We start from the raw sequence: 18995 nt of genomic DNA on the forward strand, positions 1-18995 counted from the left end.
AGTAGTACTATGTACAGGAACAGAGTGAAATTCCATAAACATAATACAGGGTCAAGCCAGTTTAGTTTGAGGCAGTATGGTTTGTATGATTTCAACTTTATATGATTCCATTATGGTGCAACCAGAGATACTGTGGGCAGGCAGTGACAATATGGGACTTGGTGGGGCGGCAGGAGGGTTTATGCTGCAGCTTATATACCACTACCCTATATTAGGGGCATTTACACTGGTAGTTTTCACTTTGTGACACTTCTCAATTTATATTTATGATTTGTGCACTTTTCTCCATGTACATTAAGCTTTACATATTCAACTTTTAAAAAATATTACATTAAAATCCCAGTTTGAAAAGAGAGAAAGAAGTATGGGAATGGACAATAAAATCCACAATGCAATCAAGGGAATCAACATGCTTCATTGTCAGTTTTGTTGCTGTAGTGATGGTTGTTTCAAATCCAATCTAGTTTAAGGATAGCCTTACTTGAACTTGAAACAAACACAGACAAAAAACACCCTATTCTATCTCTATTAACCCATGGCCTATGTTTAATCTTATGCTGATTTTTCTAGAAAATTCACCAAGATCAACAAAGATATATTTAGTGTCAGTACTTATGAACTGAGGGCCAGTTTTGTTCAGAAAATAATAGAATATGCATAAGACATTTGATGTGTTCTGATTTTTTTATTATGGATATAAAACATTAGAATTGTGATTCCTAAATCTACTTACACTTTGTATATAGTTATTACTTAAATCCAATCGTTTTTGGTAGTGACCCTATTTCTTGAAGGATATGAAAATAGATTTTATCAGGCTATACTGCTTTTGCTGTTTAATCAATAACAGGGAACAGCTATTTTCAAGCAACCTATAGCTAGAGCACATCAAAACCACTCTGGCCGAAAAACTGTCTTACAACAATTTATCTCTGGCAGGATGGTAACCATGGATACCAAGAACAGTCATAATTAGATCTAATCATTCTTCTCCAATAAAGAAAATTGCTGACTTTAACAAAGCTACGGACACCATTTGGAATACTTATCTTTTCCTCATCCAAAAGCTCACAGCTCTATGTCTATAGAGTGCAGTTAATTATTATACCTCTATATAGTAGAAAATTATTCTCACTTCCACAGCCTAAAACCTAAATCTAGAAATGGTTCTTGTAAAATTTCATAAACAAGAAAATAGCTTCTTCAGCTTTATTCCTGATTTTTTCAATAACTTCAGTCATGTGATAGATTTGGTGCTTTGTAACTTTTCATCTTGTGTTCTAACTTTTGGAAATAAAAAACTATTGTAGCTATGAATACATAATTTTTTAATTTTCTGACTTTGAAGGCATTATTTATAGGTGGGATAGGATAGGATTATGTAAAAATATAATCCATAAAAATATGTAAAAATTCCGGCTGTAATTTTCCTACTTAGTAGGCATCAATCATAGGGCAACAGAAAAATTCTGGTCTTAGTGGATATTTGTTCATTTCTTTCTAAAGAACAACTGTTTTTTATTATATTTTCTCTGAAAGTTCAATAATACTTGGTAAGTTCATGAGATATAATAGCTCACTGGTTACAGAAAGATGCCTTTGATTTGCTGTGGTCAGATTAAATGAAATTAGGAAATTACATACATTAAAATTATAAAGTCTTCCCACAGAAAGGTTTAAGTAAGGTTTTTAAAATTATCTTCCATTTACCAGTAGGAACTTAGCCTTACAAACAAGATACAATTGATAACAAAAGAAAATCCTTCATAATACTTTCAACATAGATAAATCAAGTCAACATGCAATGAGTGAAGTCTGCTAGAAGTATAAAGTAAATTGAGGCAAAAGAAATATGTAATTTCTAGCAATACTTCTGAAACCTTTTCAGGAGAAATGGTACATACTGTGAATAATGAGATCAACCAAAATGTCATTTTAATAAGACAAACTACTGATGACATTCTGAATAATTATTTTGTTATTAAAGTCTAACAAAAAACTATGTAGGAAAAGCAATTATTAAGTTTCATAGAATAACATTCAAAATAAGGAAGAGGAATACATCATTAGCACTGATGAAAAATATGAAATACACAGTGATTGTAAAATGTTTTAATTGCCTTGCTATTAAGTCACAAACATCTTCTCTACCAGCAGAAAATGATGCTAAAGAATAGCAGAGCCTGGAATTCTACCCTGCTTGCAAGCAAGTCAACAAGTTAGCCTCCCATGTTCCTGGATACTGGAAAAAGACACCAGTTATTAGGGCAGATTCAAAGGACTTTACAACTCACAGAAAGAGCAGTGGTCAGAGCATAAGCTGTTTCTTTCGCTTGTTCCCTGACCTTTCAGTCCCCCTCAGACAGTGAAAAGAGAGGAGGGAGATATCTGCATATAGATAGAATAGAACCTAGAACTGAAGGAGCCCAGATATTTTATAATGGGCAATAAACAATAAAAATATAATGTAATTGTACTTTACTGTAATCTGAAATTATAATAAAGCCATAAACATATTAAAACATTTTTGAAGTATTACATTTTAAGTTGCACTAAAATTAACTGTTTAGAAAATAAAAATCTACAATAATTACTGAAAACGAGAATTTAAATAGCTCAAGAATTGTTGTAATGTAACAAATTAACTCAAAACTGATTCACTGGGAAAGAGCGGATCCATGGGAAACATGAAGTTTGGTCTTTTTTTAGGGCCATGCAAAAAAAGTTTTTAAATTACATTCCAGAAACATAGTTTAGAAACTATTTTAGCTTAATACTGAGAATTGATTCAGAAAACATTAGTATCTTCAGCAAATAGTATTAATGTATTTTTCTCATTTGGTAGAAAAGAAAAAAGAAAAAACGGCAAAAAGGAGACAGCTACTTCTCAACATGGGGAGGTAAAATAAGTAGTAAAAATCTAGATAAAAATAGATGTAAGAAGACAAGGTCACAACTTTATCATGAGAAATCTTAGAAACCTCAAAATAAAAGATAACTCTCACACTCTACCACACACCTTGGATGGCGACAATCTTGACAGAGAGCCAGACAAAAGAATCTACCTATGCACTGCACAGCAAAATCCAGGGCACTCAGTGTACTCCAAATTCCCACTGTGCATGCACACAAACACACACATACATACACACCCTAATAAACTTAGAGATCACTACAAATTCGACATAGCCAACATACCTTTATAGACACCAAAAACTCAAATACCTGGCTCAGGCAACACTTAGAAGCCTTTAACATTTTGATCATAAAGGAGACTTGCAAAATTTTTAAAGTATAAATAAATTAGATTATTAATGCCGTTTTATTACTATATGCATGAAAACTTTTAACTTTTAATCTAGTTTGAGTCTTCACTACTATCATCTAGTTCATCTCCATCTTTCATTAGAGCTCACCTTTTTCTGGCTCCTATAACACTACATTCTCATATTAGTTTTTCCTCTACTTTTCAGTGACTCAAAATTCCTTAAATTTCCCCTGTGCATATTTCATTCATCAGAATTCTGTATGGACGTTTTCATTCTTTCTGCACCTTCTTCATGGTCCATATCAATTAATCCTATGTTTCATAGATCTTCTGGAGACTACAATGTAAAGTATCTCAGAGCAGAGACACAATGGAAATGTGCAGGGTCCAAGTAAGGACCATACCAACGGAAGAAAGAACATCTGAAGAACACAGTTGGCACCAGATGTAGGCACTTGCCTTACTACAATGCTAACCTACTTTTGTCATCACTTCTTCTCCCTTTTCAATGAAATTCAACACAATATGTTTCATATAAAATCAATAATTTTTAAAAGTTAGCAACTAATTTTTAAAAATTATATATATAAGGCCAAAGAAAACATTACATAGGTTGTTATTTCTGTACACTCATAAGTGTACTAGTTGTTCTAAAGTCTCAACCTATCTCTACTCTATTTTTTCTACAACCTCAAGCCACTACATTGAAACTACTAATAGATACCTACATGTGGACTCATTCAGACATACAACTGAACATTTGCCAAACTGAAGCTATCTCCAAATCTCTTCCTACTTTTCCTGTTTTAATGAATGGTATCCAGTTGATCAAAGCAGATTGAGGCTTCATATTTGACTCTTTTCTTTCACCTCAAATATCTTATTAATAGTCAAGTCAAACCAATTTTATCTTGATATCATTTTTATATTAATCAGCTTTCCCATCTCAGAAACAAAAAATTGGACATCTGCAACTTAAAAGAGGAGGGGTTTATTTTGGCTCTGAGTTTCAGTGGGTTCCAGCTCCATCACTGAAACTGTGTTACCAGAAGGGCCTAAGGGAGAACAGCTGCTTACTTCATGGAGAGCAGGAAGCAGAGAGAGAAAGGAGGAGCCTGTGACAAGAATACACCCTTTCATGTCACCCCTCAGTGACCTGCCCCTTCCAAACAGGTCCTACCTCCAAAGAGGAAACCTTTGAGGGACATTTTAGATCTAAACCATAAAAAAATCTCAAATTCATGAACATTTTAATTTACCCATTATCATCTGTGGTAGCCTCCTCATTTACCCTATTTTTCACCTTATTTATCAGTTCCTAAAGTGTATATGGAGATTACAGCCATGAACTCAAGGGAGAACACAGATGACACCTTCAGGATGAGGAAAAAAATTTCAAAATTATATGTGCATTTTATATAATTTTTAAAAATCATTTTATAGTATGTCCTTTATTTGTCTTATGCATACAATATAGAATATATTTTTGCATGAAAAACAGAACCTAAATAATGGTAATTTCACGGAGAGGGTTCAGAGTAAATAGGGAAAAAAAAACAAAGGGGGAAAAAGATGAAGAAGAAAAAAAGCATGTACATATGTAGCTTCACTGTTACTGTGCACCTTTCTTTGGAATGATAAGACACTATAACAACTCCATCCTACTCCCACTTCACTGAACAGACTGATAGTGTCTTGTGTGTATAACTTATCAACACTGAGGGCTTCACTGACCAGTGCAGGAAATAACTACTGGGAAATTATCCTACCAGGTGTGATGTTCCTTAGACACTTATAAATGGTAAAAACTTGGTTTAAATATTATCATCTCTGTGTACTGTCCTAGCCAAGTGGAAAACAGACTGTTCATAACTGGAAAATTACATTTGTCATCTTCCTTCTTTTTGTATTTAGGTTATTTCTATAACGAGTTGAACAAAATAAGACTGCAAAAAGCATGTAAATTTTATCTTCCTATTGACAAAGATAAGTTGATTTTCTTTAATGGATAATAATGGGATTGTCTATACAGCAGAAATATTACCTAGAAATAATGTGACTTTCATTGGAGTTTTGCTTTTTCTTTATAGAAAACCTGCTCGGAGTTTTACTGCAGAAATAAGTCCTTAATTTCTAATGTGTATCTCCTTTCTTCACTAAAAATAGACTGTCTTTTCTTTATTTGAGGCAAAACTGATCTAGTTAGTGGGGTAGACAAGCAGGTATCTTACTCAATAGAGGATAAAAAAACATTTTCCCTTATTTCATATTAAAAGTGAAGGGAAATACAGGAAACCAAAGACAGTCCATACCACTTCCCCAGGAAAACAAAGGTAGAAGCAATACACTGAACTACAAATAGGTCATCCCCCTATGGAAAGCAAAATTGTTTACCTTCAATCTACTTTCATGCAAGGCTAAATATAATATAAAAACACTTTCTTTTTATTCCTTTTTGGCTTTTGCTTATAGAATGCTAAGGAGGATAGAACTTCCACCAAATGTTAATTATACTAATTATAGAACTAATAAAATATATTTGGTTTAATAACAAAGAGTTAAATTGATTAATCATAATACAGATTGTTTATTAAACCTGTGCTATACAGGTTTTAGGAACTTTCTAGAAAAGTTTTAGCCTTTTTATGTCTCACAATAACCCTGGGTAATAGGTGGTAAAAGTATCATACAAGCTTAATAAAAGAGGAAACAGATGCATGAGCAAACTACATAGCTTCCCCAGAGTGACAAAACAGGGACGTTATAGTCAGAACCTGTGCACAGACAGTCTGGCTCCAGAGGTGGCATGGCTGACCTTGTGCTCTCAGTAGAGCAAGCAAGCTCTTTCACACATCTTTCTGTCTTACACATACACAGACTTATGTATATTCCTCTTCTTCTCAACTCATTTAAATCAAACGCACAATAGTTCCTGAAAAATCTATGACATACTATGCTAACTTACTTTAGAAACACAAGATAAATATACCTAATTTCATGAAGATTATAGTCTAATGGAAAAATACAACAGACAAATAATTATAATAAAACAATAAAACTCATAAATGTAGAAGATAAGCAATAGCTTCTAGGATTTAAATATTAAGATATCTAATAATAACAATGAAAAGGAAACATCATGAGTGATGTTGAGGGATGTTTGAGGAATTAGTAAGAAACTTTTTCCAGATTAAAAAAATCACTAAATGGAAGAAACAACATAAGCCAAGACATAGAAACCTGTAATTGATGAATCAGAAGAGAATGAAATAAGCCAATGAGAATGAATAATAGAACATAAGGAAGAGAGAACAAGTAGTAGAAATATCACATTACATACTCAGTATGTTTGACCAACAACTATTGAATGTTGTATACAAACGACTCCTTCAAGAATCATTTGAAGAATAAAGATTATATACTGGAGCTAGCACCTGTAAATTCACTGACAATAAACCCTGTTGACAACCGCAACAAATATGTTTGTTTTTAATAAATTTGGGTAAAAATTCACCAAAGAGCCTCAAATCAAACAGGAAAAATCCATACAACAAATACACACTGCCTCAGTTATTCTTCTCACTGAGACAAAATACTTGACACTCACATGTTTCAGCTCACAGTTTGTAGAGGTTTCAGTCCATAGTCAGGTGGCTCCAAAGCAGTTTTATGACAGAAGGGCATTGCAGCAGAGAAACAATTCATGGCATGGCAGGCAGAAGGCAGCAGAAAGCAGCAAGCCTACCTTCTCTCCCTCCCTTTATATTCTGTCCAAGCTATAAGCCTACTGATTGGTGCTACTCACACAGAGGACAGGGCTTCATTATCCATCCAGAATTATGTTAATTCCTATCAAGGAACTAATTTAATACCATATACCCTTAATCCCACTATCACAAGGCTTAGATAAGTCATGGTGAACCTTTTAGACCTTTCAATGGTACAAACAGCCCACTGCAGCATGTGTGCCATAGGTTTGCCACCACTGCCCTAAGCCCAGCCAGCTGTAATAAATCACACCCGTGACCACCTAAGGCTTTGGCAGGACATCTAGATATAAGCCATAACACAGCTCAGTAATATAAGGATGTCTAAAATGCAACAAGAATACAAAGAATGGGTAAAGTTAACTGTGTGAGAAGCCATATGTGATTAAAAATAGAACAGAAAATGGAACTTCTAACCTGGATTTTAAGAAACATTTCAAAATTCTGGGATGGAAGAAAAGGAAGAAGAGGGTAGACAGACATCCAAGGAGTAGAACTACAGGAATTGATGATAAATAGGTCAGTTTGTAGTAAAGTCACTGCAAACTGACAGCACAAATGAGACATCATCATCCATCCATCCAATTATTCATATACTCCATTAACAAGTATTAGTACCCACACATTCCAGGAAATGTATCAGGCTCTGAACAACAGAGATAAATAAAGTCAGTGCTTTGAAAGAAACTTTCTAATCTATTGGAATCTTCTCAACTGGGAAATGTAAGTATGTTAGCAATGCATTGTAATCCAGTCAGACAGATGTGAGCCCAAGTACCTGGCCATAAAGAGTATGTACATTCATGTTTAGAGTAGGGATCCACAGGAAGCTTCCAAAGTGGCAATAACGAGTGGGGCATGGGTTACTGGCTACTTAAGCAGTGGTAGGGAAACAAACATAATGAGGTACAAAAATTTTAAAAAAGAAAAGAGAAAGAGAGAGCGAACTTTGCAGGAGGAAACATGAGTAGAGAACGGAATACTCTGTTTCTTTGCAGATGAGCTAGGAACAAAGAGATGAAGCCAGGAAACAGAAATAAAAACAGTTCTTAAAACCTAGGTTAACAGGAATTTAGATTTTAACCTAGAACCAGTATTCATATGAGCAATTCCGGTAAAAGGTTGAAATGATTAGCTGTTTTCCAGAAATTTCACTGATTTCAAAAGAAAAAGTGCTACTGAAGTTAGGGATAGGATTAATCCATGGAAGAGTCTGACTTTGAACTTGAAGAAGAGAATCTGAAATAAAGTCAGTATAAAAAGAATGAGATAACTAAGAAGATTCAAGAAATATAATCAATTGATGTTTGTTGAATTATCATTTGTTTAGCAATTCATGATTAATTTCCAACTGCTACCTGATTTGCTTACAAAATAAATCCCATCCAAAGTCCAAACACATTAGTATTCTTTTCATTTCTTCTTTCCTTATCTCTTTCTACTTTCCCTTTGTTCCTTCCTTTTTTCCCTTCCTTCTTTCTTATCTAAAAGCTACTTGTGCATTTTATAAGACTTTTCCCTTAAATTTAATACTTAAATTTTCTGGACTATAAAAATATTCTAGATTATGAAAATCAGTTTAGTATTGTCTCGTTTTACATACCTTAGTTAGAAATGTATATTCAATAATGTCACTTTTATTTTCTTATATACTTCTATTATCTCCTGGTCAATAAACCAGGAAAGAAAAAGTAGAATTGAACAGTTTACAATATTATAATATTAAGTAAATTTGCATGAAATGTATCAAATACAGGTTTTTCCCAATTAGGTTGCTGTGACAAATTTTGTGTTATTAATCCCTTTGGGCCTCTAGGCAGACAGAGACTGCTGGCTGGCAGGTGTAGGCCCTCGGCAAAGAGGTAACCCTGCTGGACTTCAAAAAAGTTAGGAAGTACAGATATAAAGCATTAGGCATATAGCACTTATTTCTCTACTCCCTATTTTTTATAAGGTCCAAATCCTGAGACTGTCTTTATGAATTTATTATAAAGTCTTATGAACAACAGTTTGTTCCAAATTTTTAATTAATCTTAATGTTTTAATATTATTGATTCTGTTCTTTATGGAAAGCAAATCACAACAATAATCCCTAAGTTAGAACCTGTTTGGCTGTTTTTAGAACCAACTTCACAATGGTTCTGTTTCAGAAAATAAAGCTGTTTTCAAGTTTTAAAGCACTGGTTAGGTTAAATGAAAGTGTTTACACATGACACAAATGTGTGTTGAGATAAATAATAGGAATGACTCAATGCAAGAACCAAGTTAAAGGAAACTACAAACTTGTATCACAGCATAATGAATAACAAAGAATTCAATCCACTGAAAGGTTATATCACTCATTTATTTGTTCATTATTTCAATAAAACATTGTGGAACTACAAGGTGAAAACCCAGGGAGAATATAAAAAGTTTCTCCAATAATCTCATCAAAGTATCATTAATTTGGATGGCTACGGACATATGTGTTAAGTACCACAAACAGCTTGAAATTTGGCTCTCATCCTGAAATAAAAATGTTCAAGGCAAATTATGCAGCTTTCTGGAATCAGTGAAAACAGAAGACAAAGGTAAAAGGGTTTGGAAGGTAGGGAGACTTCTTAACCAGTATTTAAGAACCTCCTATTTGTTGTACCAGTGATTTCACTCATGTAGCAGCTAAACAGAAGTTTCAGCCCCTTGATGTCTGTGGTTATAAATCAGAGGAAATAAAGATGTTTCAAGTGCATAGTTCTTTGTGGTTTAAGAGGCCAGCAAAGTAAACTCCTCTCTTGAAGAACATATGAACAATTTCTCTTTTTCATTAACCTTACAAGTAAACAATTTTAGACCTCATCAGAAATTTCAGGTCCCAAAAAACAAATACTATGAGCAGTTTATTCTACATATTTCTTAAATTTTATGAGAATGTTTATTTTGAAGGTTACCAACCATTTGCTCTAGGCTTATGGTGGTAATACAAATGCAAACCCACCCACTCTTCCTCTCAAACTTGTCAAGCCCTTCCTGTTTTCCACCTTGCATAAATATTTAATTAGTTTTTGTCTATTCTAATTCAGATGAAGACATGAGGCTGAATCTTATTTTTTAAATTTATTTATGAATGGATATAGGAACATTATAAACAGCTAGGAGATTTCTAGAACACAGAATGCATGTTAATGGCAATAATGGCATTTTCTCCTTTAGTTTTTAAAAATCATTCAGAAGTGAAAAACACTTTCATATTTTTGAAGCCAAAAAATTATGTATATTAAAATATGCATTATTCTATGTAAGTATAATGTAGTCATGTTGGTGTATATATATATATATATATGTATATAAATATGGCGTTTTATAACAAAAAAACAAAAGAAAATCAGTGTTTCGTGCAGTTCAGCAGTGTCAAAGCACCAAAATTATCTAAAGTGCATGGCAACATTCTGTATCCCTAATTTTATCAGTTATGAAATATAGACTTTTAAGCTGAGAATTACAGTAGTAATCTATGTAGGAGATCAGCTTTTCTCCTTACTGTTCATCCAAAGTGTTGCCAATATTCAGGAACATCCTAAGGGTGCTTTCTCATTAATGGTACCCTTAAAAGGTTATGGAGAAAATCATCTGCCTCCTGATGCCCACTCGATCACCTGAGAGATTTCTCATAAAAGTTTTATACATCTTTTATAAATTATTCTGACTTTAAACATAAAATTCCAATTATTTTCCAAGCTCACCAGAATCTGTGTCTGGATGGGATCTATTAAAAAACAACTTTACCTAGAGACCTTACAATATAATTATTTTATGATATCATTATGAAAATTATCTTGTTCACTCATAATACTTTTTGTGCAATAATACAAAAGAAAAGGGAGAGGGAGTTGCTGTGGCTTGTGTCTAGATGTCGCCCCAAAGCTTCATCCAGTCTTTTTTGAAGGTAGTTAAATCTGGAATGTTAATGCTAGGATGAAGGGCATGTGATTACTAAACCACTACATGAGTGACTGGTTTGGCACCACTCTAATCCTGGTAGTCTGGATAAGATAAAAGGGGCAGAAAGACACCATTAAGATCCCTTGTTACCTTTGCTACCTTGTGTGCACCTCTGCGATGCCTGTTTGCCATCCCTGCCTTGGAGCCAGCCCATTAAAGTACTGAAACCTCTACAAACTGCGCTAAATAAACGTTTTCCCCTTTCACTTTGGATGCCAGGTAGTTTGCCTCAGCAATGAGAGAAAAGTAATTAACACAGGGGTTGACCAAGGTGCTAGGACCTTCTCATACCCCTACTTCAGATCTTAAACAAGCTTCACATACTAACTCCTTGGGGAAGCAGTCCCTAATTTCTGCAATATCAAAGCTACTAATTCCCTCTCTGGATCATCAGAGCAATTTATTTATGCTATTTTTATAGTTTATATTCTCTTCTAGCTTTAATGTTGTGTATATGGTCTTAGGTGTATAATAAATTATAAGAAGTTACAAGCTTTTCATGTGTATTGTATAGACCTTAGCTTTTGTATGTAGTACAGAATGCTTCTGATACTGTATCTTATATCTGCTTCTCTTATATAACTGCTTCTCCAAGCAAACTGACTCAGTGAATTCTCTTAAAATATGTAATATTGTGTACCTTGACATTTACTTTATAGTAACAAAACCATTCTATTACTGAGGCATAATTTTGACAGGTGCACCAGAAAAATTACCAATTGATTATATCACTCACCAAAAATACTCAAATACATTCTCAATATACTCAAAGCATATACCGGTAGCAACTGGAGGCAGTTGCTATAGCAGTTGTTACAGCAGACAAGGCTGTATCACCTTTGAAAGATGGATCCATATTGGGGAAAAAAAGGAGTTTTACTTACTTGTCACCAAAAAACTTTCTCCAGAATTCAGCAGCATCTGCTTTCGTAATACGGAAGTTATCTCCTTGGAACTGACCAGAGGGAAAGATTGCTTTGATTTCTGCCAGCATGTGACTGAAGATAAGGGATAGTTTTGTAAGCTTCCGCCTATAAACACAGAGGAAAAAATAAATATGTATGCACATTAGTTTAATGGGAAGCTACATTAAGAAACACAGAATTATGTACATAGCAAACTAGATCTTGGTGACTGATCATGAATCTTTTTAATCATACTCATGAAAACAATGTTCAGAGAAGCCACTATGCATTTAAATTCCTAATGAGCTTTTACTTTATTATTTATCCATACATTAATTTCCATGAGCATGAACAACATAAATTACATAATTTCACTGAGCTCAGTTTAATGGGAGAGATGACTACTTAGAGAAAAAACATAAACATAAATGCAAAACAAAAAGGTAACAGGACTTTCTGTCTGGGAAAGTAAGGAATTCTGTCATTAAAGAACAATGTAGAAAGATGAGTATTTGTTTGACAGATGAAAGACCTGGAACTGAGAGGAGGGTATGGAAGTTAAAGGCAAGAAAATATATCTAAGGCATTAGGAACTATATATAAAAAGTATATAGGTAGGAAATAGAACTACAGGTTTGTGTAATACCTGTGTTTGGCATGACTACAATGGAACAAATATAAGATGAAAAAATGACATGAGACAGAATCTTGGTTTGGATATGTCATAAAAAAGGCATATGAACTAAAAAGCAAACATTTTGTCATATATACTTACTATTCCTGCTTAAAAATCAGATTTTCTGATGATGTAGTCCAGATATGTGCTTATTTTTAAAGCTTTCAGGGCAATTCTAATATGTTCCCCTTGTTAAGTATAAGAAATGTGAGCTGAAGTGGATTAATAAAGACTAAAGGTACAATGATATTTCTATTTTAGAAGAAAAGTTCTAATATTATGTGAAAGTGGGTTAGAAAAGAGGAAAATGCAGCTATCATCTTCATTTTAAGTTCCATGTTTCTTGGGATTCTGACATAATTTAAAATGTTTCATCTTCCAAAACAATACTATCACCTGCAATCATTCTACCATTTCTTAATTTTATGATATTATGTTGATCCGCCATAAACTGTTCATTCTATATAATAAAGAAGCAAGTACAACACAAAATACTAAGGAATTTTTCAGGTTTAAATTTGCCTTGCTTTTTTAATATTTGCATTTACTCAGAGTCACCAGAAGTCAACAGGCATGCATGCATGTGTGTGTTTTGCAGCTTGGGGCAGAGGCAAATGTTTTAGGACTCAAAGAAAATTAACACATAAAATTAACATATAAAACCACATAATGTTTCACCATGTCACTGTCACTGAAAACTGTGTTTCTGTGCCGCATTTTTACTAATGTGTCTCTGTTTAATGACTCAACAAATAAAAACATAGGTTTGGTACTAGTTAGGTAATAGGCACCTGTCCATATAGTCAATGAGTGTCACTCTTTGTAAGGAGGTTCTTTTTACAAAAGAAACATATAACTTCCTGTATAAGATGAATACAGAATAAGGATATTCATTATTAAAAAGTAGGGAAAGTAAATATGGAGAGAAAGCAATAAAGTACAAATTCTATAATTTTTTTTTTTTTTTTTTGGTACCGGCGATCAAACTCGGGACCTTGAGCTTGTGAGGCAGGTGCCGGAACCACTAAGCTAAATCCCTGGCAAATTCTATAATTTTAATAAATACATCATTGTAAAAATGAAAATATAAGCTAATTCTGTAATCTGTATTGTCTATGAGATGATATTTTTTTAAAGGGGGTCAGAATTTAAACTTTACTTGAATGTTTGTCTGATGAAAACACAGCAAATTCATCAGTTATACACAAATGCTCCTTCATTTTCTTTAGCTCCAGCCACATGTAAACCCAACTCAACCTAATCCAAGAGTTAGTCTTCTGTTGATCAGGTGAACATCTGATAGTGGCTTGATTTTCTCATTTAGGTGAAATAGAAATAAGATATTCAGTTCTAAGAAATAAAAAGTGAACTAGTTCACTACACCAAAGGAAAGACCTGTGGCCAATATAAACTGCAACTAACTTTTAAGATTAGAGTTTAAGGAAAACATAAAGTCACCTTAGAAGATCTGCAAAGAATTTATTCCTATAATGAGGATAAACAGTTAATTTTCCATCAAACTTTGAATTGGTACATACAAAGGAAAAGAGAAACATCAAGATGTTTCTAATTAGAGTAAACCAACTGTTTCTTATTTTCTGAATTGGTTACTCTCCATCCCCTTGATTCTTTGTTCTTTAATCATATCCAAATATTTTTCATTTATACTTGTTAGATCTAAGGTCTAAAGCACAAAGCCAATGATACCCATCTTGGATATTTGATTTAGTGGCTATACAGACACTTAATTTTAAAATGGAAATAGTAACATTTTATAATTTACAGCCTAAAAGCTCTCATGATCATAGCTAAACACCGGTTAATTACAAAATGTGCATATAGTTACATTTTCTTGTTCCTGCAAGTATATCACCATACTTTTATTTAACTTTTTGCATAAGACAATGAAAATATATATTTTGCCTTTAGTATAAAAGAAACCCCATTCATGTCATGAAAAATATTTGAATGTATCAAATTTCATAATACTTTTTCAAAGTATACCAGGATATATTATTTGTGATATATTTATTTTATATTTACACTCACAAATACACACACTTTGTATAAATTTATGTAAATTATTCTAGGAAGACACTGATTAATGGAGGTTGCAATTCACATTAATATATTAAAAGGACAGGTAAATCTCCTAATTGATGCCACTTAAATTTATTATTAGCCAATAAGCTTTCTTTTTTCTATGATCTTTTGATATTTTTCTTTTCTGCATTTTGATAGAATGTATGTACTTTCTTTAACTGCCCACCCCTCTGTCCCTTAGAGACCAATTTTTTTTAAAAAATGACCTCCAATTTGAAATAAAATCCAAGGATACAATTATATCTAACTATATAGACACAGGGGGAAAGGGAACAATTACACATGTTCTTTATAGATGAAATGCCTTTACCTATTGTGCAATTCTTCCATAGTTAGCCAATTTTTCCTAAGCCACCTGATTTCCCATCATATGAGAAATGATGACTATTTAAAAAAGGATTCAGTGCTTACTAATTAAGAATATGTTGGTCACTAAAACTTCCCTACTTAAAATAAATGAAAAAAATTAAAATCTGTCCACAAAGATTCAATAATCTTAATTATTTCATCTTAATTAATGAAATTATCACATATTATGGTACAAAATGACATGATGAGGTTATTATACTACAATGTGGAGGGGGAAGTGTACCTAATTATAGACATCACAATTTTATACGTTAAATTTGAAAATTTAATTTTAAAAAAAGCAAGATTTGCTTGGAAGCCACCACTATATTTAAAACATACATAAAGAATGTAATCGACTTACCGTAGATTACATGTGGCCCCTGCATTTTCTCCATTTGAGAAATAGCTATGTCACAAATCACAAAGGAACTAAAATGCTCATGATGAATTAGGGGAAAACTTTAAATGACACTTGATTTTAATGAGCTCTAAAGTTTGTGAGAATATACTGTTTTCCTTTTGGAAGAAGAAATGTGGGTTCACTTTTTATTCAGAAATCATTAATAATTCAACTCATATTTAAAAGCCAGAACATGCTCTTCTTAATCTTTACAAGATGAAACAAATTCAACATAAGACAAAAGGCAGGACATAAAATATAAACACTGGCACTTACAATGAGACTCACATCTAGCAGAAGAGCAATTTCCACTGTACCTGTGATGTAGCGCCTGCCAAGATGGGTTTGGAGAGTTATATCACACAGTTTTTAACCTTGAAAACATTTTGAATCCCAGGTGAGGAGATTAAGCTGATGTAAAGCTTGCTTTTCAGTTCTCCCTCATGAGGATGGTCTATTTTTAAGACGGATCCAGACAGTTTTAAATAAAACTAGACTGTTGCTCATCCCCCCTGCTCAAATGTTTTAAACTTTTCAATACCTTTAAGAGCACTGAAAAGTCACCTACTGGGCTATGGGTATATCTCAGGAGTAGAGTGCTTACCTGGCGGGGCTCAATCCCCAGCACTGAAGAAAGAAAGAAAAGAAAGAAAAAGAAGAAAAGGAAGAAGAAGAGAGAGAGAGATGAGATAAGGGGAGGGGAGGGGAGGGGAGGAGAGGAGAGAAGAGAGAGAGAGAGGAGAGAGGAGAGAGGGGAGAGGAGAGAGAGGGGAGAGGAGAGAGAGGGGAGAGGGGAGAGAGGGAGGGAGGGGGAGGGGGAGGAGGGGAGGGGGAGGGGTTGGAGGGTTGAGGGAGGGAGGTAGAGAGAGAGAGAGAGAGAGAGAACAGAGGCAGACCAAATACACAAAGACTCAAGTGTTAATCCCAAGCCACAAAAGAGGCCAGGAGTGCGCTCAGTCAGTCATGACTGAAACATAAGCCATAGGAAAATCTTCAATCTATTCCATTCTACTTCTGGAAAATTGAACTACAAACTTAAAAAGGAATTTAGTACACTAAGACAGTCTAATACTACATAAGCAATGGGAGTTCTTATATTTCCCTTGTACATATGATCTACCATTAACATGGCAAGGAAGCCATGACCAAAATTTTGGTGGCAAACAATGAATGGTGGGAATTCCTGACTTCTATGTGTCATGGGAATATGTTATCTTGATGTCTTAGTTACTTTTCCCATTGCTGAGACAAAATATTCAACACCCAAGTTTAAAGGAGGAAAGGTTTGTTTGGTTTAGTCTGTAGAGGTTGCAGTCCATAATTGGCTGGCTCCAAGGCAGAATGGCTTGGCAGAGGGGCATCGCAGAATAGGAAGGAGGTAGCAGAAGACATGCTGCAGCAGCACTAAGCAACAAGTGACCAGAGGCGATAATGGTAGCTCTCTTTCTGTCCTTTATATTTTGTCCACTCACACACTAAATCCTAGCATCTCACACCGAATCCATCCCAGCAGTACACAGCCTTGATCAAGCCACTTCCAAAATGCCCCACTTATGACCACATGAGGCTTTAGGGGGACATCTAAACACAAACCATAACCCTTGAACATCTTACCTATCTATTACAAGCAAGGGGCTACCCCTCAGAATAAGAAATCTGCTTATATGGCTTGCTTGTAATAGATATCTGCTTTCTAAAATAAATAGCTATAAGTGGACATTTACAAATGTCCTATTAAAATAATGCAAATATGAAATGTTATGGTCAAATGTAATATCCTTAGTGAATCTTCCAAAAGATATTCAAAATACATTCTACTTAATTTTTCAAGTATCCTGCATTAAAGAGTTTGGCTCTGAAGTTTGACTGGGTTTATGTCCTTCCTCTGTCTATAAATCTTGAATGAGTTACTTAACCTCTCTGAATTAAGTTTCTCCACCTCCAAAAATTTTAAGTAACAATGACCCTGAGGTGGGTTTCTTTGGGTTTTGTGTGTGTGTTTGTGTGTGTGAGACAGTGTGTGTGTGTGTGTGTGTGTGTGTGTGTGTGTGTGAGACAGGGTCTGGCTCTGTAGTACAGGCTGGCCTCCAACTTACTATGCCGCCCAGGTTGGCCTCAAACTTGCAGTGATCCTCCTACCTCAGCCTTCCAAGTGCTGGAATTAAAGGTGTGCGCCACCAAGTCCAGCTCCTCACTGGTTGTTGTAAGAAAAAAAGAAGGAATGTAGGTAAGATCCTAACACATGTAAGAAAAAAGATATCCTGAGTAAATTTATTATTAATCCTACATACCCCATTTGTTTGAAATTATACATAGTTACTACAGTAATCTTTATTCTTTTTTCCTTATAGCATTATCATACATCACACTGATGACCACCTTAAGAATCATTCTCACCTTGAGGTCATCAGCAATCATGGTGGTCTTTCATAACTGCATAAACAGCAAAGAAAGGGCAGAACTCAAAACATCCAATCAGTCATTTACTCTATAAATCTTTACTGAGTACCTTTTCATGCCAGACTTGATCTAGGCACTGATACAAAGATAAAGATAACAGAATCTACTCTATTTAAAGGGCTCAAAGATCTTCAAAGATAAAGAAACAAAACTGAGATAGAACTAGAACAAGGTGATACTGGTGATACTGCAAGTGAGAAGCATTTTTGAATCCTGGGGCAACAAGTTCTGATGAGGATTAGCCCCCACTTGGATAGCTACAGTGGACAGCAGGTGAATGATGCGAGGAATTAAGATAGTTCCATGGGTGAATGATGTCATTTGTGTATATTTTGAAATATTCTAGGAGCAAGACTATAAGATATCTTATCTTGATGTATTCCAGAAAGCTTCTCAAACATTTTTTAAAATGTCAGTTATTTTAACTTTGCAGGAATGCCGAAGTAGGATTGACAACATCTCACAGATAATTTCTACAAATGGTTTTATCTGGAAAATTAATTATGAAAAATCTACTAGTGTGTGACATAATCATTCATAATTTTGTTGTATTTTAAAGTTTAATAAGTGTCTACTTCAATAAAGAAAACTTTTTTCTTTTTTGTAATCTGTAATGAGCATCCTTTTATAAAACAAATATTGAAAGTGTAGACCAGCCTATCATTTGAGACAGAAAAGAGAAAAAAATTACTCTTCTAATCCTTTAAGATAAAATACAATGAAAGTTCTGAAAATTAACTAGAAATTCATTATTACAATGAGATTCATATAAAAAGGAGAGCATGTTATTTCATTTGATCCTTTTTTACAAAAAATAAAGAGATATTAGAAATCAGATTATACTTTTATGACCTGGGCTGTGTGATAAAACAAATTTGTCTCATCAACAAACAAAATAAACTTGACCTTAGAAGAATAGTAGCAAGAGTTTGGGCATAAAAAAGAAATCTAGATTCAAGTTTTTGCTATTTGTGATTCCCAATTGTCTCTTATATCCCCCCCGCAACAAAAAAGCTACCTGAATTAATAATCTGAATGTCAATTAGTCTGTATTTACTGCTTCTGATCTTCCACTATTTTACAAAAT

General features: G+C 33.9%; 1 protein-coding gene across 10 annotated transcripts in view; it reads right to left on the reverse strand.

The window, feature by feature from the left end:
• Positions 1 to 18995, reverse strand: part of Cblb (Cbl proto-oncogene B) — a 212441-nt gene that overhangs the window by 107190 nt on the left and 86256 nt on the right. For all 10 annotated transcript variants that reach the window (XM_021264279.2, XM_021264269.2, XM_004835783.3 and 7 more), the window contains exon 4: positions 11898 to 12044. In XM_021264279.2, coding sequence (XP_021119938.2) covers positions 11898 to 12044 — 147 coding nt within the window. The remainder of the gene's footprint in view (positions 1 to 11897; positions 12045 to 18995) is intronic.

This window comes from Heterocephalus glaber, unplaced genomic scaffold (genome assembly GCF_053883595.1).
Source record: "Heterocephalus glaber isolate CG9 unplaced genomic scaffold, H.glaber_assembly_v1.0 deba00000122, whole genome shotgun sequence".
In the NCBI taxonomy this organism is placed as follows: domain Eukaryota; kingdom Metazoa; phylum Chordata; class Mammalia; order Rodentia; family Bathyergidae; genus Heterocephalus; species Heterocephalus glaber.